General features: G+C 47.6%; 1 protein-coding gene across 2 annotated transcripts; it reads left to right on the top strand.

Moving 5' to 3' along the window:
- The first annotated feature begins 822 nt into the window (after positions 1 to 822).
- Positions 823 to 25,196, top strand: VWA2 (von Willebrand factor A domain containing 2). Of its 2 annotated transcripts, XM_041461325.1 has the most exons (14): positions 823 to 974; positions 5,047 to 5,128; positions 5,297 to 5,355; positions 5,915 to 5,989; positions 7,891 to 8,024; positions 9,350 to 9,459; positions 16,445 to 16,575; positions 17,236 to 17,368; positions 17,833 to 17,888; positions 18,701 to 18,808; positions 19,625 to 20,206; positions 20,517 to 21,068; positions 24,124 to 24,246; positions 24,900 to 25,196. In XM_041461325.1, exons 1-14 carry the CDS (start codon positions 878 to 880, stop codon positions 25,031 to 25,033), a joined length of 2,376 nt encoding a protein of 791 aa, XP_041317259.1. In that variant the 5' UTR covers positions 823 to 877; the 3' UTR covers positions 25,034 to 25,196. The 2 variants fall into 2 exon arrangements, with proteins under 2 accessions (XP_041317259.1, XP_041317260.1); XM_041461326.1 differs by lacking the exons at positions 823 to 974; positions 5,047 to 5,128; positions 5,297 to 5,355; positions 5,915 to 5,989; positions 7,891 to 8,024 and having other exon boundaries at positions 9,221 to 9,459; positions 19,628 to 20,206.
- The last annotated feature ends 283 nt before the right edge of the window (positions 25,197 to 25,479 follow it).

Here is a 25,479-nt window from a genome sequence, read left to right as displayed (position 1 = left end):
TGTGGCTTTGTCAAGTGTCCTTTGACTCCCTGGGACCAGAGTGACTTGCACAAGCCTTTGCCCCCTGCAAAGCACCTCACTGATGATTTAGTACTCCCACACCTCTTGTTCACTTGTTCACATCCTCCCTCAAAAGTGAACTGGAAATCTAGAATAACAGCCCTTTTGAAAGGGGAGTAGTATGAAATTAATAAAAATTACCTAGCACTGCAAAGCAGCAAGGCTTTTTTTATCCTTATAATTTTGATATATGAAGCACTGTTGGGGAAACTTGAGTATACTTTGCTTACTAAGTTTGGCTGAAATTATTTAACAGTTGATGTGTTCCTAGCTGCATACTGTGAGGTAGACACAAGGGTGTGTTTTGCCTGTGCAATTCAAAAATTAGTGATCACTTAGGTTTTGTGTGGGAAGAGGTGTGCAAGCTCTTCTTTGACTGAAAGAGCTCAGTTCTGTGTAACTGCTAGTACTGGCACAGAATAATAATAATAGCATAATAACAAAACATAATTTTTAAAACAGGCCCCTTACATCATTCCTCCAGGTGTAGCAGGTGTGAATGTGGTACTTCTGCTCACAGGTCAGGAATAGTTTTCTGTGGAAAAGAAAGCATTAGAAAAACCATTGAAAAAGCCTGATTGCCACATGAAGCCCCTTTGGGGCTGCTGTGAGCAGAGTGACTGTGCCTGTAGTGCTCGGTGCTGCTGCCAGGCCTGCTGGCCGTGCTCCAGGGCTGCTGACAGTTTTGGCTGTACGGAGCCTATTGGAGGAGTGGATACACCAGTGTTCCTCCTAAATGTAACCTACAGCAATGTGGGTGTTCCTGGGGTTCTTTCCCCACCCCCCAGATCGTAGTTACAGGTTCGGGCTGTGGCGGATGAGGAGAGGCTGTCGCGGTGTAACTCCAGGTGGGGAGAAGGCTGCTCACAACCCCCGCAGGTGCACCGGGGTCGGGCAGAGTCTGCCGCGAAAAGGTAAAGTGCGGCTCGGAGAGCTTTTTCCCCACCCTTTTAAACTGAGAACATCCTAAACCTCCGGCTTGGAGCCATGGGGCCGTGTGGGCTCAGAGGTGCTGGGGGTTCGCTCGCTCAGAGGAGCCGGATGTGCAGCGGGGTTCGAGGGCAGCCCCGCCCGGCTCCTCCTCCGGCTGCTCCGGGCCGCTGCCTCCCAGCCCGGCGCGGAGCAGGACGGGGGGCGATGGGGACCGGGAGAGCCTTCCCGGGGCGGCGATGGGGCCCGGGGGAACCTTCCAGGATGGGCGATGGGACCCGGGAGAGCCTTCCCGGGGAGGGCTGGGGCTGGCTCCCGGCGGGCCGGGCGGTCCCGGCGGGACACCTTGCTGTCCCATGGGCGGGGATGCGGCGGCCGGCTCCGAGCCCCGGGGCAGCGAGGAGGGACGGGAGGCACCCACAAGGGCGGTTCCGCAGCCCAGGTCCCGTCCCGGCTCTGGAGCAGTCCCGGCTGCTGTGCCTCTGGTCCCCCCGCAGGGAATGCCGAGCTCAGTGCGGGGATTGGCGCAGCTCGGCAGGAACACGGCGTGAATCTCTTCAATAAATAAACAGGGCCGTGATGCGTTAGTAAAATAAAAATAATCCCCATCGCCCAGGAAACCAGACTCAGCCCGTGCTCTAGTGCTTTAATTACTTTGTTTCTAGCACTTTTGGGGTGCGGCCAGGGGAAAGTGCTGAGCCTGTCAGGGCTGGCTTTCCAACAGGTTGTGTCTCATGTCTGTAATAGACATCTTTCTGCAAAAGACACAATAACAACTTGATCATGACTTAACAATCAAGGAAAGACTGATACCTGTAATGTGTCCGGATGCTTCATGAAAGAAATGAGAGTAGCCTTTTTGTTTATTTTGCTTAGTAAAGGTGAGGCATCGCTGTGAGATAAATCGTCCACGCAATCAGATTTCCCCACTTTATTCAGCAAGGGCTGTGCTGGACAGGCAGTGTGTGTTCTGACCCACTTCTCATCTGTGTGTTGGGGTATCAACCATGTCATCTTCAGCGTGTGCTCTAGCCACAGGCAAAGTCAGTAGCATAAGCACTTCTGTCAGAATAAACTGCACAGTAAGTTTATCAAAACTCTCAGGTCAGAAAAGTGCCTTTTATTCTGTAACTCATGTACAGGATCTGATCTGCAGCATGCTGGTTTTGACAGTACCCCATGTGAGCAGTGCTGCAAGATCAAGGTCTCTTTATGGACAGGAGTCTTTGCTGTACAAGGGAAAAGAGTCTCTCAAAACTCCCTCACTGCAGAACTGGGCTGGGGAGAACAAATAAACTGGTTTTGCAGAGCATCTTCTGCAAATTTAATCCTGTTTATCCCTTGGAGAAAAACACTGTCAAAACTTTTAGAGTGAAATTTGTGATGTTTGTTTTAAGGAGAAGTGTGTTGTCGTCCTCCTCACCCTTCAGTTTCAGATCCCACTGTGGGCTGCCCCCAGGCAATGCCTGGGGCTGGGCAGAGGGGATGCGAGGGGCTCCTAACAGAAGTTGCTCACTGCCTCCAAACCTTGGCAAGAAGAAAAAAGCAAAAGTTATTTATGGAAAACAAGCTGAGAGAGACTGAAAAAAGAGACAGGAAGATTGGTTCCCTCTCTCCCTCCCTACATCTGAACATCAGATGAGCACGTAGTAGCGAGCTCCCCTCAGCAAGCTGGGGCCATTCCTCAGCACCGACAGGAGGCTGCTTGGCTTGTTAAGAATATGTTTTAATGAATATGCAGTGTAATCTTTCCTGCTTTCTCCCCGATTTAAATGAGTGATATTTTGCAATGTTGAAAGACATGTTGGGAAGGTACCTGTCAAGAGGAGCTTTTTTCCCCTTTACCTCTCTTTCCCATCTCTGGTCTCTCTCCCCCAAACACAGTGCACATGGTTACAACTCTTACTTAGCAAGAGTAAGTTGCCGTCATATTCGTGTGTCCAAGTGAGAATCTGGGTACAAAAATAGGAGTTTTGACTTAGTGTGGTTTAAAAAAATATTTATTTTTGACTCATTATTGAGGTAGACATTATTAAAATTCCCTATCTTCATGACTGAGATGATAAAATGAAAATGTCCTTCACTCACCACCCCACTCCCACCCCCCCCAGCAAAGCTGCTAAGGTTGCTGCTGCTAATCCTGGGCTAATGCTGATGAGCAGCAGATGATGATGAAGCTTTCTTTCAATTCCTGTTGCTGAGAGTCTGGCTGGGCTAAAAGACAAATAATTCATCCTGCAGATTAGCTGATTTAAACCCAAGATAAAACCAAGTTGGCGAAACGTCTTGACCTGTCAATGTTTTGTATAAAAACAATGTGAAATCCCCAATACCTGTCACATCTGACTGCAAGCAGAGGCTTGTCCAGCTCTGGGTGATGTGCACCCTGGAAACTGCTCCTAGGAAGAATGTCCTTGAGGTATGGCAGAAGAATGACCTTTCCTCCGTGGAATTTGCAGCGTTTGAAGCTCCTGAGGGACACACAGTGGGGCTTGCCCAATGAAGTTGTGGTTTGTGTTGATCTCCCTTTACTTACTGTCTGTTTGGTGGGGACAGCCTGCTGAAGGGAGATGCTCGATGCACCTGGCACTGCAGGACAGGGTTATTGTGTCTGTAATCCCTGGTGGGGTGGTGCCAGAGGGGATTTCTTAATCCCCTCTTCATTTTGTACCTGTGCAGGTAACTGAGCATGGCCTGCTTTAGGTATCTTGCCTTGTCTGATGAGAGTGATATGTAATTTGCTGCAGAGACAAGTATTTCCTGGGAAAAATCCACCCATTTTCTGGGAAAACTAATAGAGCTGGTTATCAAGAAGAACACTTACTTGTCTTTAACTACATAACAAAAATCTACTTGTGCAATGACAGGGGCAGAGATCCATCAGGAATCGGTCTAGTGAGTGCTTTTAATCTGAAAAAAAAAAAAAATATACATGTTTGAAATAGAAAGCCAAGAGCTCTACCAGATACATTTGGTCTAAATCTGGGCATGCTTGAAAGTGTCACTGAAATCTACCTACGATGTGATGGCAGCCTCGCTGATTTCAAAGGAAAAATGAGCAGAAAATTGACTTTGCTGGACAGTTATGCATAAAAACATCTCCCCAGAAAGCCAGTCCTTGTAAAACACAAAGCGTGAAAGAGCCTGGGGCTGAGTGTTGTTGGAGCCCAGGGATGGGGATGGGGATGGGGATGGGGATGGGGATGGGGATGGGCAGCAGCGCCGCTCGAGGGACGGGTCCCCGGGCTGGGCTGCGGAACGGGGGCGTCCCAGCCGGGCTGGGGGGAGCTCGGGGGGATGCAGCTCAGACTGTGCTCGGTGGAGCCCCGAGCAGCTCTCTGGGGCTCTCCACCGGCTTCCCCGCACCCTGGTGGGACTCAGCTGGGAAAGGGAGGTGCCGAGGAGAGGAGAGGAGAGGAGAGGAGAGGAGAGGAGAGGAGAGGAGAGGAGAGGAGAGGTCAGGTCAGGTGTGCGTGGGCATGGAGAGGAGGGCAGGCAGGGCTGGCTGTCCCTCCCTGTCAGGGCTGCTCTCTCCGGATGTGATGGGAAAGGAGAGGAGTATGTTGAGAGATTTCCATTTCTATTATGGGGATGGGGATGGGGATGGGGATGGGGATGGGGATGGGCAGCAGCGCCGCTCGAGGGACGGGTCCCCGGGCTGGGCTGCGGAACGGGGGCGTCCCAGCCGGGCTGGGGGGAGCTCGGGGGGATGCAGCTCAGACTGTGCTCGGTGGAGCCCCGAGCAGCTCTCTGGGGCTCTCCACCGGCTTCCCCGCACCCTGGTGGGACTCAGCTGGGAAAGGGAGGTGCCGAGGAGAGGAGAGGAGAGGAGAGGAGAGGAGAGGAGAGGAGAGGAGAGGAGAGGAGAGGTCAGGTCAGGTGTGCGTGGGCATGGAGAGGAGGGCAGGCAGGGCTGGCTGTCCCTCCCTGTCAGGGCTGCTCTCTCCGGATGTGATGGGAAAGGAGAGGAGTATGTTGAGAGATTTCCATTTCTATTATTCCCCTCATTTTCATGGGTTTTTTTTCCTTCAATCTCTTCCCTACCCTTCTTCCCAGGGCAGAAGTTACTTTTGCCCTCTGACAAAATGTTTCTGAGCTCATCACCTGAGACACTCAGGAAGAAGATGATCAGCTGCAGGTAAAGAAATTGGCTTTGGGAATTGGATTTCTATTCCTCTCCTCTTTTGTTTCTTTTTGTTTCTGGTTTTTTTTTTTTCTCCCTTCCAGATTTGTCACCATATTTCTATTCCTCTCCTCTTTTGTTTCTTTTTGTTTCTGGTTGGTTTTTTTTTTTTTTCCCTTCCAGATTTGTCACCACGAACCTCTTGTCATTTGAGCCCATCTGCATTTTCCTGCTTTCCCAAGGTATGTTTAAAGCTGCCATTTTGCATCAGTGGTTTTTGTCTGGGAAGCTTCTCTATCTCCAGCCAGGGTTCTTCACTCCAAGGAATGAGAGCCAACTCAGTGCCTCTCCAGAGGTTTAGGGATAAACTTCTGAAACATAGTTTCACACAAAAGGGGAGATAATAATTCCTGGAGAAGCAGCTTTTCTGAGAATGTGAACATGTGACTGATCTGTATGTGAAGTGTCTAACTGATGTGGGAAAAGGTGATGTTATATTGAAAGTTCATAAATCTATCCAGTGTTTATGGCTGTAATCTCAGAAGCCTAAGGCTGGCCTAGCTCTCATTCTTGCCCTGTGTCCCTGCATGCAGTGAGCAGAGAGACTGTCCTGTGTGCTGCAGTCATGTCTTTGTCATTTTCCTGCTCTCTGTGTCCCTGCCAGAAGGAATTTCCTGACATAGATTCACTGCTGTGTCACCAAATTATGTTTTGCAGCTGTGAAACCTATACCAGCATTTTTGCTGTTATAGGTTAAATCCTGTATATCTTGTTCATGGATTTGTCTGTTTGATCCCACAGCTTTGCTGGCGTTGGGTATACAACAAATCCATGTTGGCCAGGAGATGATTGGCAAGATCTCAGCTGCTGGCCAGTGTAAGTTTGTTTTATGAAGCATTTTCTATATCTGAATTCCTTCTTTCTTTGGTTGTTTTGGTGTGGTTGTTTTGGCATTTTAAATTTTTTTTTTGTTTTTGGAGTTATTTACATTTATTAGTCCCCAGAAGTGCTCTGGCAGTCACAGCACTGTGGCTGCCTCTACCCCAGCCTGGCTTTCTTCCCCATTGGTGTTAGCTCTCCTGGGACGTGATCTACTCTGGTTTTCCCAAATTGGCTATTTGCCAACTGGATGGTGTTTCTGTCAGTTCTTCAGAGCCTGCTCCAAGCAATCCTGATTTGCAGAGCTGTGTTTAATTACAGCCTTGATCAGCCCTCCCACGGGGGTGTTTTTTCAGGCTGTAAAGCCAGCACAGCCAGGTTGCTGGGAGCAGGGGTGATGGGCTCTGGCTGGCACATGTTCACCTGCAGCTCCCTTGTTGTGCTTGCAATCAGTTACTGATAAACTCTGTTGTGAATTCTCTCCTGATCCCCATTTTTTTCTGTTGTCTGTCAAGGGATAGAGTGCATTCATTCCTATGCCAGGCATGCCCTGCAGCACCATGTGTTCAGCTCAGACTTCCCATCCCAGGGATGGGTGTTTGGTGTTTCTCCCTGCTGCACATCCTCTGGCATCCCTTGGTGGGCTGCAGACATCCTGTGGAAGAGCTGCATTGCACTCCTCAGCTGCAGAGCCTCCTGAGGAGTGTTTCTCCATGCTGAGCACAGTCTGGGGGCTCTGCAGTTTTCTCTGTGCACGCTTAGGCAGGGATAACAGCCCTGTTGCAGCTCCAGGTTCAGCCCAGCTCCCAGGGCAGGGCTGACAAGCCAGGACAGTGCTGGCAGGGAGGCTGTGCTGCAGCTTGTCCTCAACACAGAGCCCCAGGGCAAGGCTGGGTGCCCCCTTAGGAGAGCCAGTGACCCAGAAGGGAATGCCTCACAACTTTCAATCCCTGTAATCTGGTATTAGAAAACCCTAATTATAAATTCAGGTTTTGGCTAGCAGGAAGGACTTGGAAAAAGTAGTGACAATAAAAAGATTATAATAATGGGGGTAGAGTAACATCACTGGCCGAAACAGCTCTTTAGGGGTCAGTGTGCTTGATCTCTATTGAACTTCTGGATTCTTTTTCCCTTGAAGTTGATTCTGACAAATGCTGCAGAGAATGCTGCTTTAAAATTTCCCTTTAAACGCTTTGAAAAATGACTCTTCATAGTCTGCAATCTGCCATTTATTTATTTCAGTGAATGAAAATTAAATGTGAATGTCAGTGAAATTGTGGGTTTCCACTGCAGCAAAAGCACCTCAGAAACTTCTGCTTGGAAGCAGTTATGTTCATGCAGACAGGGGTGATGCAAAGACACATCTCTGAAGAGGAGATAAAAGGCAGATTTTAATGAAAAGTCTTTCTGTCTGTGTCTGGGAGCTGTTCAGCGAATTTGTGTTTAGAAAAATAAGAAAATTGAAAAATGTGCTGCAGATGAAACATGCTGGGGTCTGTGGGACTTTGTAAATGCCTCCTGGATTTATGTCTGTGCCTTGGGCTGGGAGAGCCTGCAGGTCCCACTGGGCAGGGCTCCCTTTCCCTGCTGTTCCCCCCTCCCTCTGTGTCCTCTCTGAGAGAGCACCTCTCCCTGTATCTGCTATAATTCACTGCCCTGGCTGCTCTGTGTCACTGGGACCAGGCTGGGGCTCTGAACTCTGAGCTGAGTCTGGCAGACTGAGAGCTGAGCTGGAGCTCTGCAGGCCAGAGCAGGGGTGCATGTGGGATTTGGGTTGTGAGCACTGGCTGCCCCTGTCCATCCTCTGCAATTTGTCTGGATTTTCAGCTCTTGGCTGCCTGCTTCCCGAGCAGGGCTAACAATGGGCAGTTTCACAGTGTATATATTTTTTCTCCTAGTGATGCAGTGCTCTGCCTCATTAGATGTCCTTTTCCTCCTGGATGGCTCCTACAGCATTGGCAAAGGAAGCTTTGAAAGGTCCAAGCACTTTGCAGGCAAGCTCTGTGATGCCTTGGACATCCATCCAGACAGAGTGAGTGTCAGGAATATCTCCTCTAATTTTCAAACAGCTTGGCAGTGCATCTAAAGGTCAGTGGTAATGTGCTGAGTGAAACTGCAAAATTCAACCAACCAGCTGCCATGGGGGCAGAGTATTTATTTGTGTCAGAAAGATGTGGTTTGTGAAGCAGTGGGATTGGAGGATGCTTCTTGGTTCTTCAGGTTTTAAGCAGTTCCTTTTGAACTTGAGAAAATACATAATCCTTCAGGTTAAAGATTATAATTTGAGGGTTTTTTTTACTGATTTTATTTTGGTTTGGAAGCTCATAGATTAGTTGAATTTTTCTCTTGCTTTTCCTTGGAAAGCTGCAGAATTATTCTCTGGGAAGTTATCCACCTTTCTGTACAGATGTAAATGATACGGTCTGCTTGGTCTCTTCCCCTAGAGTGAGATGGGTGCTGTGCTGCTGTAGTTTCAGCTCTTGGTCCTTGGAGTCAGCCTTGGGGCACCTTTGGGCCTGAGTGACACATCCTGGGCTCATCTGAGGGGAGTTAAGCCAGACTGGCAGCGCTTCCAGGTGTGCGTCAGTCCCACAGCACCACCTCAGCTGAGGGCCTTGGAGCCGGCTGGGATGGTTGCTGGACTTGTTTCCATGCCAGAGCCTTTCCAAACAAATGTCAGGTCTTTGGGAAGGTTGTGTCAGTGAATATTTAATATTTGCAGATTTGGTGGTGTGCTTTGTTTTTTAAGCACCATCTTTCCTCTAGTCTTTCACTTAATCCTCGCATAGGCTGGACTGAAAATTGATAGTCTTGTCACCTTTGGAATTGTCATATTCCATAATACTTCTTGTAAGGCTTCAGTGAAGTATTCTGGATGTATTGCCTAGTACAGACCATTTAGTCCGTTTGCATTTTCAACTAGAGCAAAAGGTTTTAGAGGAGCAGTTAGAAAAAGTGTTGGTTTGTGTTGCCTGCTGTGCTCAGTGCCAGAGGGAGCTACTGTCAGTAATGGAAAGGTTGCCTGCCCAGTGCTTAAATGGGTTGGTGTAGAAGGTGTTATTTATAAACTTACTGCCCTTGAGGCTATGAGCTGCTCTGAGTGGATAAATATAGATCCTGAGCTGCCTCCAACTGCAGCAGAGGCTCCTGTTGTTTCCAGATAAACTTTTTTGCCTTGTTTATAGTCTGTATAGATAATACTGGAGTTCCTGCTCTAAGTTCATTTAGACTGCCTGTGGCTCAACAGCAAAAATAGTTTGGCTCCATACAATTCAGTCTTCCCAAGTTTGTAAATTGATCAAAAGAGTAAAATTGGCACGGGCACCTTTCATAACCTTCCATAACCTTTTCTTTTAGGTCCGTGTGGGAATGATACAGTTTAGCTCAACTCCCCACCTTGAATTCCCACTGGATTCTTATCTAACCAAGCAAGAAGTGAAAGAGAGAATCAAGAGGACTGTGTTCAGGTCAGCTTATTTTACAGCTCTTCTCTTTCTGGGCTATGAATAACCTATGGATTGAGGGGGTTTCTGAGGTTTAGAAATCTCTGCTTCTGCTGTGCTTACACCAGTGTGCTGTCCCCAGGGAGGGGGGTGAATGAACACTGTGGTCCATGATCCACAATCCACTAAAAATGTGAAACCTGGTCTGTCTTAGTGAAAGCTGATAGGAGATACAGTTTTTAGTGTCCTATTATAATGTGGTAAATAGAGTTTTCCAGGTCTTTCTGTCTATTTGAGCCAGGCAGTGGGATACATCCTCCATGGAAAAGCAAGCATGTTGTTCCCTCATGGCTGAGCTAAGGCAACCCAGTGTGCTGCTTCATTTTTTGGTGGTTACAATTTCCTTTGTCCTGTGAGTCAGTGATGAACTGCTGGTCTGTAGATATCTGTGGGTGCTTGCTGAATTCAAGAGGATCAGGTTTTCAGATAGAAACCTTTTCTCTTCATGACTGTTAAGACTTGGATGTCTTCCCATGACCCCAGGAAATGGAGCCAGAAGTTCAAGGAAGAGCTGTCCTTAGAACCTCTCAAAATCTAAACTTTCCATCTCAGAAGAATACATCTGGATCTACTAAGGATCTGGCAATCACCCCCAAACAGCACTTGTTTTGATGATAGATGAGGTATTGGTAAGGCCTCTGGATGTCTGCTCTTTTAGCTGATCTGCTTTAGGACTAAGGGTTAGATTAACATTTCCCATGGATACCTGCTGCTCTCAGGATGTTGTACATATTGCAAGCAAATGTGATCAGTTTTGCATTTTTCAAGCAAGATCAGTTGGCTGGATTTTGTTGTATTTCTTTTGATGAGTTTAGCAAATCAAGAAAACCTCTTGTGTACAGTTACAGGAAAAACTTACAGAAAACAAAGATGCATTCTCCCTCTCTGGTTGTTGTTGAAAGTCTGTGAGAGCAGAGAAAGTGAAGCAGCATTTGCTGGCTGGCACTGCTTCTTGGTGTCACTGTTCCTTGGTGACAACAGAGGGATGCTGACAGATCAAACAGAAATAATTACTTTTTGCCTGGCCATTTCGTCTAGTTTAAATGAAAAGCTGACATTTTGCAGTTGATAAAATAGTTATGGATGGATTCCAGTTGGCTTCTGAAAAGAAATGGGTGTTTGACATCTTGGTTGAGAGGTTCCTTGATGTGCTTCTGATGAGCCTTTGGCCAGTGAGGCATTTCCTGACTTCAGCCCGGAGCTGACAGCGCTTGGAAGGAGGCAGCACCAGACTAAAGTGAAACTTTTGTGATTTATTTGGAGACTGCTGGTCTCTCTCTGTGAATGCTGTCCAAATAGCTTTGGAATTCGCTGGCCAGTTCCAGCCATACTCGGTGGTAATCTCAAGCTAAATTTCATATGAATTTCTTTCATATCAGTCAGTAGATGGTTCGAGGAGAGAAACCTTCTTAGTGCTGTTCCTGAAGAAAGACAGCAGGTAAAGTCCAGAAAATCCTTGTTGGAATAATGCCTCAAACACACTTTCACTGTGCCAAACCCCAGTGAAGCTCCAAATGCAAATTAATAAGCAATTTATTGAGCTCTTTATTAAATTTTTTCTAATCCTCAGGGCTCACATGGGCACAGTGTACTGAGCTAAATCATCAAGATTTAGTCACTACACTGACTATGCACAGGTATTTTTCCTCATGCAAAGCACTATTCAGTGAAACATCTCACAGACATCTGGTCAGAAAAAGGCAAATTTGGACTTGCTATGAACACATGATCACTGAGTATGCTTGGCAATGATGCAGTGCAGAGGAGAAGTTCAAAGCAAAGAGGCCTGGCAAGTACAGAATGAAAAAAGTTTCTGTGAAAATCAGAGGGTAGATGGAAAAACAGTGAACTTGGGCATGATGAAATGCTTTTCTAGAACAAGCAAATCAGGAATCAGGTGCTTGGGCAGAGGATGGATGTTCAGAAAGAAAATGAGGTTCTGTTTGTGTCAATGCAGACAAAGAATGTGAATGCTCCAAGGAAGGTGTGACACTTGTGGTTTGGTCCCCCTGCAATAAAAGCAGCCCTTAAGGGCAATTACAGGAAATTATTTATAGCACAACTCCTTGAACAAATTAGAAGACAGCTGGAAATGTTCACTCTGCTCTAGTGGCGTTATTACCACCAGGTCTGTGGCATGTGTGGGGAGAAGCTGAGCAGGGCAGGGGCTGAGGAGAAGCACTTGGGGTGTGGATGGAGGAGAAGCTGAGCCTGAGTCAGCATCTGTGCTGCCAGCCCAGAAAGCCGCCCTTGGGCTGGGCTGCATGAAAGGAGTGAGGAGCAGCAGGTCAGGGAGGTGATTGTGGCTCTCAGTCCATGGTTTGAGACCCTCCTGGAGCACTGCAGCCGTGTCTGGGGCACAGCATAAGAAGGATGTGGGCCTGTTAGAATGAGTTCAGAGGAGAGCAGCTGAGATCCTAGAGGGCTGGAGAACCTCTGCTTTGGAGACAGGCTGGGCAGAGAATGTGTTTTATAGAGAGATGCCTCTGCCAGAATGAAGATACAAGTGAGACCATATGATGACAACATAGAGATTTTATTTAGCATGGATTTTATTTACAAGAAATGTGAGGGAGAGAGAAATAGGAAAGAGGTGTCAGAGAGAGAGAAGAAGAGCAGAAGAGAATCTGTTGGACCTAGATGATCTCTGAGGTCCGTCCCAAACGAAACCATTCTGTGATGCTAGAGGATGTGTAGGTGTGTATTTTAACTTGATATTACAACAACAACAACAACAATTTGCAATTACTACTATTTTATCATCATCATCATCTTATTATTATTATCATCCCTATTATTCTTCTCCTTCTTCTTCTTCCTAGTATTTACTTCCATTTCTTCTTCTACATCAACTTATTATTGTCCTTATTCCTTTTGTTATTCCTTCTTACTCTAGTTCTTATTCTTTTTTTCTTTTTCTTATTCTTGTTTAAATTCTTATTCCTTTTCCTATTATTTTTCTTTTTTTTCCTTATTATTATTCTTATTCCTTTTCCTATTTGTATTCTTTTTCTCATTCTTATTCCTTTTTTCTTTTTCTTATTCTTAATAATTTTATTATCCCTATTCTTGTTCTTATGCTTATTATTTTTTCTTTTTATTATTCTTATCATTACTCTTAATTTTTTTCTTGTTCTTATGCTTAATTCTTTTCTTATTTACTACTACTACTTCTTTATCTTCTCAAACTTCTTCATATTATTATTAGTCCTACTATTCTTTTTCTCTTTGTGTTTTTGTTGTTGTTGTTGTTGTATTTTGGTTGGGCTTTGTATTTTGTTTTTGTTTTGTTTTTTTTTTTTACTACTGCTACTATTTCTAAAACCCAACTTCTGCCTGTTTTGGATGAATTGTGCTTGGTGAAGTCATGCAGTGTGCAATGGAGTCATTCAGTGTGCAAAATACCTGTCTGTGCCCCTTCCCCATGGATAAAATCCCAAAGGATCAGCATGTAACCCTTTCGGGATGAGAGGAAATGTCCTTGGATTCTACCAGGGGAGGTTCTGATGAAATATTCAAAAATGCTTCCCTGACAGAGTGGTCAGGCATTGATTGCAAGAAGTTCCTCAGGGAGGTGGTGGAGTCTCTATCTTTGGAATGTTCAAGCATCATCTGGCTGTGGCACTTGGGGACATGGTTTCAGGGTGATGGAGGCAGTGCCAGGGTGATGGTGGGACTGGATGACATTCAAGGTCTCTTCCCATCCTGATGAGTCTGTGGCCTTTACCTGTGAGTCACATGGCACCAAGTGTCCCCCAGGGGTGCTGGATTGGGGCTGGCCACATGGGTAATTGTCCTGGGGAGGCCACTTGGGCTGCAGGGCCATGTCTGGGCAAAGGCAGCCCGTGTGGCTGCCCCAGGACGGGGGCAGGCTGCGGGCCAGCTGCCATCTGCAGGGCCCGGGCTGGTGCTGCCAGCCAGCCCTAATCCTCGGGCTGTGGGGCCAGGCAGGGGAAGAACACCCCCCGCAGCGTCCACAGCGCCCGGTACAGGAAGGAGCGACGTTTCTTGGATACCCCAATGGACTCTTCCCAATCAGACACTTCTTGGTAGCTAGTAATGTCTCCATGGGGCAGCTCGTGCTTGCTGTAAAGTTCCCAGTCAGAGAGATTCTGGGAGCTGCCGACGTGTTCTTGGGAAAGGCCTTTCTCTGTGCCTTCTTCCCAGTCTGAAATTTCTTGGTAGCTTCCAGCATCCCCATGGGACAGCTCTTCCCCAATATATTCATCCCAATCAGAGAGCTCGTGGTGGCTTCGGGCTTCTTCTAAGGAGAGCTTCTGCTCAATGCCTTGCTCTGTGCCTTCTTCCCAGTCTGAAATTTCGTGGTAGCTACCAGCATCCCCATGGGACAGCTCTTCCCCGATGGATTCATCCCAATCAGAGAGCTCATGGTGGCTTTGGGCTTCTTCTAAGGACAGGTCCTCCTCCATGGCTTCTTCCCAGTCTGAAATTTCTTGGTAGCTTCCAGCATCCCCATGGGACAGCTCTTCCCCGATGGATTCATCCCAATCAGAGAGCTCATGGTGGCTTTGGGCTTCTTCTAAGGACTGGTCCTGCTCCATGGCCTCTTCCCAGTCAGAAATTTCTTGGTAGCTTCCAGCATCCCCATGGGACAGCTCTTCCCCGATGGATTCATCCCAATCGGAGAGCTCATGGTGGCTTTGGGCTTCTTCTAAAGAGAGCTCCTCCTCACTGCTGGCTTCCTGCTGGGACTCTTCCTGGTACCTACCTGCTTCTTCTAGGGACAGTTCCTCCTCAATTCTGGCTTCCCCTTGGGACCCTTCCTGATGGCTAGCAGTTTCTTCAAGGGACAGCTCCTGCTCAGGGCAGGCTTCCCCTTGGGACCCTTCCTGATAGATTCTGGATTCTACTTGCACCAGCTCTTGCTCACTGTAGTCTTCCCCTTGGGACCCTTCCTGGTACCTACCAGCTCCTTCTAGGGACAGCTCCTGTTCAAAGCTGGCTTCCTCTTGGGATCCTTCCTGGTACCTACCATCTTCATATAGGGACAGCTCCTGCTCAGTGCAGGCTTCCCCTTGGGACTCTTCCTGGTGGCTACCAGCTCCTTCTAGGGACAGCTTCTGTTCAGTTGAGGCTTCTCCTTGGGACCCCTCTTGGTATTTATTGATTTCTCCTTGGGACAGTTCTGTGTGTTCCTCATCTTCGCACTGGGAAAGCTCAAGCTCCCCAGCCAAGGCCCCCTCCTCAAGCTCTTGCTCTGCCAGGACTGATCCCTCGTCTGCCTCCTCCTCCTCCTCACTGGGGGCTTGGGCTCCCAGTGGGCTGAGCAAGGGGCTGTGCAGGGCCAAAATTGGGCTCTCTTCCCTTCTTCCTCCTGCAGTTGCTGCTTCTAGTTCAGCAGCCGTGCTTTGCTCCAGGTCCCTCTGTTCCTCTGGCTCCTGGCCAGATTCCTGGATCACAAGCACAGCCTTGTGCACAATGTCACAGCTGATGTGCCTTGCTAAATCCAGCAGAGCCTGGCTGCAGTCTGGGGGGCAGCATGAAGCAGGGTCTGAGTTCTCTGCCTCCTCCCTGAGGGCAGGAGAACCTGGTGCCTTTTCCACCTCAGCAGGCAGAGGCTCGGGGGGCTCTTCCTCCTCATCAGCTCCTGCCAGAGCAGCAGCTGCTGCCAGCTCATCCTCCGTGGGACTCCCCAGGGCAGAAGAGGTTCTGGGCAGCTCATGGGCTGCCTCTCCTGCCACCTCGGTGCCCATACTGCTGGGAGAGGTGGGGCCCTCCTGGGCAAAATTCTGGGCACCCTCATCCTTCTCTGGGTGCAGGGGTTTGTCCCATATCTTGTAATCGATGCCTTCTGCCCAGTGGGACAGCTCCTGGCTGCTGACAGTTCCTTCCTGTTGGGGCAGCTTTTGGTCACTCCCGTCTTCTTCCCATTGGGGAAGCTCCTCGACATTGTAGTCTTTTCCTTGTGATTGGTCCTTGTCCCTCTTGTCTCCCACTTGGGAAGTAGACACCCAGCTAGTGAAATGGCCAGTCCTGGTGAGTAGGGGTTGTCTCAGGATAGATGTGAGTTTTGGAAAGAGAAAAGGTGTCCTAGTTTTTGCCAGAGCAGGGTTGATTTTTTTTTTTTTCTTCTGTAGCTCTGGTTGTATCTAGGAGATAATCTGTAACTTTATCATTGCTATGCTTTATTATTGCCAGGGGTGGGGGAAAGGGACTTTCTCCCTTCAGAGAGGAAGGGGTAGCTCTGGTTGTATCTAGGAGATAATCTGTAACTTTATCATTGATATGTTTTGTTATTGCCAGGAGTGGGAGAAAGGGACTTTCTTCCTTCAGAGAGGAAGGGCATTCCTTCCTTCCTTCCTTCCTTCCTTCCTTCCTTCCTTCCTTCCTTCCTTCCTTTCCTTCCTTTCCTTCCTTTCCTTCCTTTCCTTCCTTTCCTTCCTTTCCTTCCTTTCCTTGAGGGGAGAAAGTATGGTGGACAAAACAATCAGTGTTGAGCCAGACTTTCCTAGTAAATTAATTTTGCCTTTTATCTTTTGTCATTAATATTTTTGTTGCTGCTGTTACTGCTTGATTTCTTATTTCGTTTTTGTTCTCAGTAAATTGTTCTTATCTCAATCCATGATTTTTGCCTTTCGTGTTTCCAGCTGGAGGTGAGAGGGGAAGCAAGGGGAAGCCTGGTTTCAGTGAGACCACTAAATTGGGGAATACCATACTTAAACCATGACAAAAAAGAATTTGCAGGGTAACACAGGCATGGGGGAAACACTGACTTGGTGGCTGACGTAGAAGCAGCACCAGAGCTGATGAAGGAAACTTTTCCACTTAGTAGAGCTATGCTGCTGCCTGAGACTAAACACGCCAGGATCATGGAAACTGAGGAGTGTCGTGGTTTTGCTTCAACTCTCTATTTGCTGCACAGGGTTGGTTTTGACTCTTAATTCCTTGTGGGGGAGGCTGAGCAGCTGACCTGTGCCTTGCTTGGCAGGTGGGAGGAGCTGCAGGTGCTGGCCAGCGAGCCCCCTGAGCGGCACCTGCTCTTTGCTGGAGATGCCGACGATGCTGCCAACGGCCTGTACAGCACCTTGAGTGACCCTGTCTGCACTGCCACTGCTCCAGGTGACCCTGCTGGCCACACCTCCATGCCCATGCCTTTAGCTTGGACATGGCACTGAGTGAGGAAGATGAGGCAGTGTCAGGAAGCCTACAGGGAATTAGCAGGTGTTGCACTTCGAGGTAATCTGCTTCTGGTGCCCAAACAGGATGGCATGCTCTCCAAATACCTCCAAGCTGCAGAAACCTAAATCTTTCTGTATCCTGATTCACCTCTGAAAATGGGAATATTGGCTTTTGCTCATGTGGCAGGGGATAGAAGGATAAAAGCAGTTGTGTTAAATTTCCTAATGGACTTGGCTGTGTATTAAGGGGAGGCACCCAGGGCTTGCAGTAGTTAGAAAGGATAGAAGTAGAGTGGTCCAGAGGTAGCAGAAAATCAAACACATGAATGATAAAGGCACCAAAGGGGCTGAAAAGCTGTCACTGAACCATGAACTTAGCAGTGTGAGGTTTATTGGAAAGCAAAGGAGGCCGAATATTTAGGTTCCTAGAAAGTGGAGTAGGCTGGTGATCTTTTCAACAGGAAATCTCTCTTCTGAGGTCTCACAGAGGCTCTTGGAAGCTCTGCCCAGTCTGTTGTTAGGTATTGAAACCAGTTGTCTGCTCTTAGAGCCTTTGTATTTTCAGGCAGTTGAGGCTAGTTTGCTTTTTGCTTTGCTGCAGGCTGCAAAGTTGAGTCCCACCCTTGTGAACGCAGGACCCTGGAGACGGTGAAAGAGCTGGCTGGCAGCTATGTGTGTTGGAAAGGCTCAAAGCAGCCCAATTCAGTGCAGGCCTCACTGTGCCCTTTCACCAGGTAAGCTGGGCACCCACAGCTCTAAAAATGAGTGGGCCTGAGAGATAACAAATACAGCAATGAGGCTTTTATCTCACCTTGGCTCTTTACTGGGATGGAGATTCCTCAGAAGACTGATGCAAACAGTCTCTAGTCCTAGGAAGAGTCTCTGCTCTGATCACTGGCAGAGAAGCAAGCAAACAAAATATTTTTTGAGTCTTAAAAATACTCCATAATTTAAAAATAATCCATAATTTTAAAATGTAAAGATTACAGTTGAATTAAAAAAAAATAGGTAGATTCAATGAAATTACGCTTTTCCTTTTGCCATCTCATTTAGAATGGACTGTTTTTAAAAAAATACTTGTTTTGAAAACCTGTGTTTTCAAAGAAAAATTTGTTCCATTGAAAACACAGTAAGGTCCACCTTGAAGGCACCTTGTTAATATTTAAATTCATGACAGGTCTTATTCTTCCTGTTTCAGGTGGAAGCGAGTCTTGATAAAACACCCATCCAGATGCTTCCGAACTGTATGTCCAGGTGGGATTTTGCTCTTCCAAAATTTTAGTTTATGAAACAGGAAAGGTAATAGCTAAAGAACAAAAGACAGGGATTTACTTTCACTTCTCAAGAATTTTGTTTTGAGTGAGACACTGTGATCAGTACATATTTAATCCGTTTTTTGTTTCTCACGGGTATCTGTGACCAGAGTTCTTTTGGATTAAAATGTCTCCCCGTAGTTTCTCCTCCACTTGAGGAGCCAGTGAATTCTCATCTGTTCATGTCCTGGGGGCAGAGTCTTGCATTGCTTCCCAGTGCCTGCAGGGAGTCACTGTTCTCCAGCCAGCAGAACATGCAGTGATGCTCCAGTCATACTTGGTACCATAAGGAGCATCAGGTTAGTGGGGAGCCTGATGATCATCAGCCTATTTTTGTGGCTCCTTCTGTCCTTTTTGCAAGTTCAGGTGAAAATGGCTTCATTTTCTTTATCAGTACAATACTGTCCAAGCAGCAGGCCAGACCCTGACCTCTTCATTGCTGCTGAAAATCTGTCAGGGCTGCAGGACCTTTAACAATTTTCTGTTTATATGAATATGGTGTCACTGGCATAGTTCCAAATCAAATTAAGTCAGAGTCTGGTTTGCTTTCTTGTCACAGCCTGCTGGAGAGCCACCCCAAATGGAAATGACCGTGGAGGTGAGGGTACACATGGCCCTGTGTTAGTTCAAGCTCTAGCAAGAGGGGCAGAGCTGTGACCCTTTTTCCACTAAAAGTGTTGCTCGTGCTGGCAGAGGATGGGAAGGGCAGGCTTCCTGATGATGACCTGTCTTTCTCTTCCCTGTCCTGATCAGACCCTTGTGACTCCCAGCCATGCCAGAATGGTGGCACGTGTGTCCCAGAGGGACTGGACAGATACCACTGCCTCTGCCTGCTGGGCTATGGAGGAGACATCCACTGTGGTGGGTATGAACCTGTGCTCTGTCTCCTTCCCTCTCAGCCGAGTCCTGCCTTGGTGACACCCTTTGTGCCACCCTGGGGACAGCTGGGGTGGGGCCACAGTCCTTGTGCTTTGCTCCAAAAAGCAGGCTGAGTTTACTCTCATGCTGGTCATGGCTGTGTCAGACCCAGTGGCTGGGTCCTGCTGTTCAGACACCGTGTGGGTATGAAGAGCACCAGTATGGACAGTCTCACCCTGGCACGGCTGCCTTTGTGTCTAAGTGCAGGTGCCATGGGATCAGGAGAACAGAGTCCCTGGGAGAGACATGGGTGTTGCTGGTCCCCTCCCCACACACATGGGTGCAGCAGGAGCTCCTGGTTTTGGGGGTTCAATGTAAAAAAGCCAAAAGCTCATGATCATTAGAAAACACCTTGTACTTACTTTCCCCAGAACCAAGGTTCCAGCTTCAGAGTCTCAGGGTGTCATAGGTGAGGGTCTGGTGCTTGGACTCTCTCCTTTCTCTAGTATGTGATTGTGTCATTCAGAGTGTTCTGCCCACAGCACTAAGAGTGGAGCTGTAATTTCTGATTTTAAGACTGCCATCCAAAAGTTCATGAATTTCCATAGATATTTCTTGTCTCAAAAGGCTTATATGGAATCCAACCAAAACAAAGCCTGCTCCTGGCTCATTTGTCCTCCAGCTCATGATATGAATGGCAAAATGTTTGGGTTGATGGACACAATGTCCCCTCTCCACAAGGTTTCCAGCTGGCCCCTGCTGGGGTTGCCCTGCAAATGACTGATTGCCTTCTCAACAACTCAACAATCTTCTTTCCAGCAGCAAAGCTGAGCCTCGAGTGCAGTGTGGATCTCCTTTTCCTGATGGACAGCTCAGCAGGGGTCACACTGGAAGGGTTCCTGCGCTTCAAGGCCTTCCTCAAGAGATTCCTCCAAGCTGTGGTGGGCCACGACTCGCCAATGAGTGTGGGGGTGGCCCACTACGATGATGATGTGAAGGTACCCATTGAGCTGGGCCAACACAAGGACACACTCAGTCTCATGAAGAGCATTGATGCCTTGAATTTCAGTGGGGGGAGAACCCTGACAGGCAGAGCCCTGCAATACATTGCACAGCACGGTTTTAGGAGCACCCCAGTCTTTGCAGATGTGCAGGATGATCTCCCACGTGTGGTTGTCCTGCTCACTGACTCCAAGTCCCAGGATTCGGTGGCAGAAGCCGCTAAGTATGTGAAGGACCAAAATATCTTCTTGATTGGCATAGGCAGCAGCTTCATGAGAGCAGAGCTGACCACGGTGACTGGCAATCCACAGCAGACCATTGTCTACTCTGACCCTCAGGACCTCTTCAACAGGATGCCAGAGCTGCAGAGAAAAATCTGCAGTGTGGGCAGTCCTGAAGGTAAGACTGTTTGCCAAAGTTTGCCAAACCATGCAGAGGTGTGCTGAATTCCAGCAGGGAGGAGGGAAGGACAGAAAGACAAATGTCCTTGTTTTTGTTTGTCAGTCACAAATCCAGGGACTAACCTTCCACGAGTAATTTTTTGTGATGGATCTCTGCCTATGGGTGTGAAAGAGACAAAGATCAGCCTTCACAATCGGTGATCAGCAGTGTTGAATTTTGCCCACGATTTCCTCTCACTGCTGTTTTTCAGTCAGAAAGGAGCAGATACATATTCTGAGAGATCCCATCTCTGTGCTCCTTTCCACAGGCTGCCAGGCCCAGTCTCTTGATTTGGCATTTGCCCTGGATGCCTCGTCTGGAGTTGGCCTGGAGAACTTTCTGCGTCTGAGGCGCTTTGTCAGGAGCAGCTGTTTGCACTTCATCATCAACCGGGACGTCACCCAAATTGCCCTGGTGACCTATGGCAGCAGAGCTCACACCGTGTTCGCCTTGGACGCCCACACAAGCAGCTCTGCTGTTCTCCAGGCCATCGACCAGGCGCCCTTCCTTGGGGACTCAGCCTCTGCTGGCAGTGCCTTGCTGCACGTTTACAGTGACGTAATGACTGTGCAGAAGGGAGCAAGGCCTGGCGTCAACAAGGTGCTGGTGCTGCTCACCAACGGAGGGGGCATGCAGGATGCAGCTGCCCCAGCTCAGCAGCTGAGGCACAATGGCATCTTGGTGTTTGTGGTGGTCATTGGGGACACAGAGAGGGACACCCTGCTGAGAGTTGCTGGGTCTCCCAACTACCTGCTCCACGTCTCCTCCTACGAAGACCTGCAGTATTACCAAGGCCTTATCATCGAGAGGATCTGTGAAGGTAGGAGAGCCTCCAGCCATCACTCTCTCTGTCAGTGCCACCAGCTGCTGCTGTTGTAGGTTTTCTGATGCTTTACTGACTGAACTGGATACTATCTTTTGCGTTTTATGGAGGGGGAAGCTATGACACAGAGGTCTGATGACTGCCCAAAGCAATCCTGCAGGAATTAGTAACCAGCTTTCCTAAGATTTAGTCCAGTGGGTGAGAGTGGGCATAGTGTGACTGGCTCTTTCCAGCCCTGCTAGATCTAGGTTCTGCTTTCTCTGAAGGAAAAAGAAGTTTAGTCTTTTTCTGATGTTGCTTTAAATCTGTAGAATTTGCTGTGTATTACTGAACCCTTTCTGTGTTTCTGGGGGGGCTTAATGGACCCCTTTTTTGTGCTGGTCCTGAGTGAGGTCTCTGCTGTCTTGTCCAACAGGTTTGTTACCAGGTGTTTGTAAAGTGAGTCTGCAACCTCATTGCTCCTGTTCATCCTTAACATCTCACTACTGAAATTGTCATGCAGGCTTTCGAGATTTTGTGTTGCCCTGTATTTAATCTTAAAATCACAATCTGTCCATTTTGAAGCCTTCAGACAAATTGTGATTTATCTTATTTGTAGGACCAAATCCTTATCCTCAAAATGGAAGGGAAGAATTTTCAAATATTTCTGTAAAAACTCCTGTTTTGGGGTTAAAAAAAAAAAAAAAAGATGAAGTTTCTTCAAAACTTTGAGTCATGAGTGCCAGTCCTCAGCTGGTGAAAAATAAGGCTCTAATACTGAATTTGAAATATTTGCACGTTGTGTAGAAATCAGCTTTTCAGAAAGGACATCAGCTCTAGTTTTCAGACAGTGACAATGAAAGTCCTCCTAGTTAAAATACCATGCCTTGTTTTCTCATTCAAAATAGCCCAAATTTAACATCTATCCATTTGCTTTGTTTTAACATGTTTATAAGATCAAAAGAAGCACATTTTAGCTGCAGCACAGAGGTCCTTTCCATCTCTGGGCATGCCTTTGTGTCCTTCAGGCTTAGAAAGAGCTGCAGCATCATCTCTTTGGGGTGAGGAGCTGCTCTCCTGGCAGGCTCTGCAGATGGTTTCTGCCTGAGCTTTTCAGTGTGTCTCTGTTGCAGTGGTGCTTTCAGCTGTGTTGCTACAAAAACAATGTACTGTACCTTGGAATTAGCTGAAATGCCAGGGGTGAAGGGGAAGAGACAGCAAGGTTCAATGAGTCAGGGTAATAACATATCATTTCCTGAGACTGAAATGCTGCTTTCATTTCATGTACAGGTAAATCACAGTTTGTGCAAGATAGGCTGGGACCAAGGGCGATGTAAAGATAAGCCCTTCACTCATCTTCTACTCCCAAGTCCAAGGTTTAATAACAGAACCATTGTCTGTGAAATGACTTTAAAAAATTTATGATTCATTATAAAAGTATTTGAGAAACAGACCCTGCCTCTGTATACCTGGAATATGGTATTAGTTTTGAGGCTCATCTGAAGAGTCCAGTAAAAAAACACCCAGGGTTTAGGAGAAAAGTTCCCAAGCATTACATATATATGAATCAGATGAATGGAAATACAAGTCACTGGGATCATCAAAGTGCAAGAACCTTATTTAAGGCATGTTGAGAGCAGGCTTGAGTTTAGAGGAATTGTGGCAGAATAATTCCCCACAGCAGGGTCTCTGAGGTTGTGCTGTGGAGCATCCCTGGAGGAATGAGGTGGGCACATGACCCTTGGAGCAGAGCACCATGGAACAGCTCCCTGGGGAACAGCAGCACAGGGTCTCTGAGGTTGTGCTGTGGAGCATCCCTGGAGGAATGAGGTGGGCACATGACCCTTGGAATTTCGTGGTAGCTAACAGCTCCCTGGGGAACAGCAGCACCTGGAAGATGAGTGGTGTGTCCAAGAGATCCAGATTTCATTGCCAGTGACTTTTCCAGCCCAATGAAAATGAAAGTGTCAGTCCCTGGGAATACACTCTCAAGCAGGATCCCAGCTCAGAAATCCCATGATGACAAAATGTTTTTGAACCTGGCTTGATTCCCTATAAAATCAACTGGAGCTAAAGACTGATATGTGTCAGGTTTAGGAAAGTCAAAAAAACAAAAAAAATAATTTCAATTATAATTTTGCCAGCGTTAGGTGTGGGTTGAGACTTGATGTGCAGAGGGAGAATGAGCACAATGTCTGTTAAGACAGGGGATAGGATTTGTATTCTCTTTCCTTCCCCTTTTTCTATTTTCTCTGTGATTTTTCTACCCTGGAGCAAAGAGTAAGGCAAGCAGCTCTACACCACTTAGTTGTTGAGCAGAGGAATTTCACACCCTCACCAACACCGCAGTGGTGTTGCCAGCAGACTGGAAGCAAATTCCTCTGGGATGCTGCTACTTAACCTAATGTATTGGCAGCAAGGCAGCGTGGAACACTGCCAGCCCTGCTGACAGCTGGGCTCTGTTGTGTTGAGAGGGTTGGGAAAGCTGTCATGTACTTCATAACAACAGGGCTAATAACTTGGGCTGTGCTTGCAGGCTTCTCTCAAACCCCCTAGAAAAGAAACCCAGAAATTTTCCCTGTGTTGTTTTCCATTCATGCCATCCTTGCTTCCCAGCTGGCAACTTCTCCTTATTCCTCTCCAGTGGAAACCTTTATTCTCTCTGGGGCAAAGTGAGGTTTGAACTTGAGTGGCGTTTGGGATTGTGAACCTGTTAGAGCAGGGCCCGTGTCTTGCTGTGTTGTCCATGTCTGATGTGGGGAGTTTGGGAGTGCTCACAGCACTGCAGATCCTCCATTTTGCTTTTCTGGGATATGCAGTCTATCATTAAATTACTCTTTTAAGCTTTACTAGGAATATTCTTTTCCAGATTGAAGCACCTAGAAAAGCCATTCTGTTCTCTGGGTTAAAGTGTCAAGCTAGAATTGTGGCTTGCACCCTCTGCCGCGTTCAAATCTTTCTCCAGTCCCATTAGCCCCTGATGACAATTTTTGCAGCATTCCTGATGGACGTGGCTCTTAGCTAGTAATAATGCAGATGTGCCTGAGCCTGCTCTCTGCTTGTGCTGTTGCAGAAGCCAGAAGCCCTGTGAACCTGTGCAAGCCCAACCCCTGCATGAACCAGGGCGTGTGCATCCTCGGGCCAGGGAGCTACCGCTGCGAGTGCCACGGCTGGGAGGGACCCCACTGCGAGACCAGTAAGGACCAGCAGCCCCTCCAAACTGATCCCACCTCTCCCTGAAGCAGGGAAATGGCTGTAACTCCTGGACAGCTCTTTGGTGGGCAGGCCTTGGTGCTGGTGTGGTCTCTATCTTACGGAAAGTGGAGAGGTTTGGGTGCTGAGGGGAGCAAGGGCTTCTCTCAAAAAGCTGTGCATTTTTATACATTCACTGAGTGAATTGACTGTGAGGGGAGTCCAAGGAGGTCTAATAATTTTGGTAATCTTCCACTCTGTTCTGTTCCCCTTTTCCCTCTGCCATGCTAGAAGAAGCAATCTTTCCTAGGCTCCCCATGTGGAAAGATTGGAATGGGAGGGAGCTGTTTCCCTCACTACTCCTTTCAATGCTGTCCATGGTGTAAAAGCCTCCCCACTGCCTTCCTTCTCTTCAGCAGGGAGGAGGTGGGGAGTTTCTGGCTCTCTAGAGGTGGCCCTGTGCCCATAGCTTGAAGTTCTCAATTTAAGTGCGTTTTCCCCTTGCCCAATATTTTGCTTTTTACATGAATTCTGGTTTCCAGCCTGTGGCCTCTAATATCTGTCATCTAAGGGAATGGTTGTTTGGTTGTTGTGGACTGTGACCTTATCCCTTGGTCCTGAAGCCCTCATCCCCATCTGTGCTCTCTTCTGCCACAGGAGTTCTCCGGGGGGATTCTCCGAGATCTCCAGCCCTTCCTCCAGGTTCCCATGTGCAGTGGAGTCCAAGGGGTTTGCAGCACTTCTCCAGAGCCCTCCAGCACAGCAAAAGGCAAATGGATCAGAGGCATTGACACGGATGTGCTGAGTGCTGCAGTTCTCCATCCAGGAGCACTTCCTGCCACCCACAGCCACCATCCAGCCCTTGGCAGTGATGGAGCTGCTCCAGCACAGGGACTCTGTTGAGGCCATTCCCAATTCCTGAATTGCACAAACTGGGCCCCCGAGCACTCTCTATCTTTTATAATTGAAGTAAATATTTGTGTTTAAGTATTTCTTTCTGGCATTTTTTATTTCCTCATGCAGGTCTTAAGGTTGTGATTGTTTTGGGGTTTTTAAACAGATTTTGAGAGATCTGTTAGTCTAAAAATACGCAGAAGTCTGAGCAATTCTGAGCTCGTGCTGAAGGGGTATAACAGATGATGCACTTGCAGCCAGGTGCTGGAGTGAATAGCTCATTACATGCAGGAAGACAGAGGAAGAGGAAGGAGAACTGATTACAAGTCTTTATTCTGTTTCT

The sequence above is a fragment of the Pyrgilauda ruficollis genome, unplaced genomic scaffold (assembly GCF_017590135.1).
Source record: "Pyrgilauda ruficollis isolate IOZ18807 unplaced genomic scaffold, ASM1759013v1 scaffold15, whole genome shotgun sequence".
Taxonomy (NCBI): Eukaryota; Metazoa; Chordata; class Aves; order Passeriformes; family Passeridae; genus Pyrgilauda; species Pyrgilauda ruficollis.
Note: the sequence above shows the minus strand (reverse complement) of the source record. Positions and strands in the feature narration are given on the sequence as shown.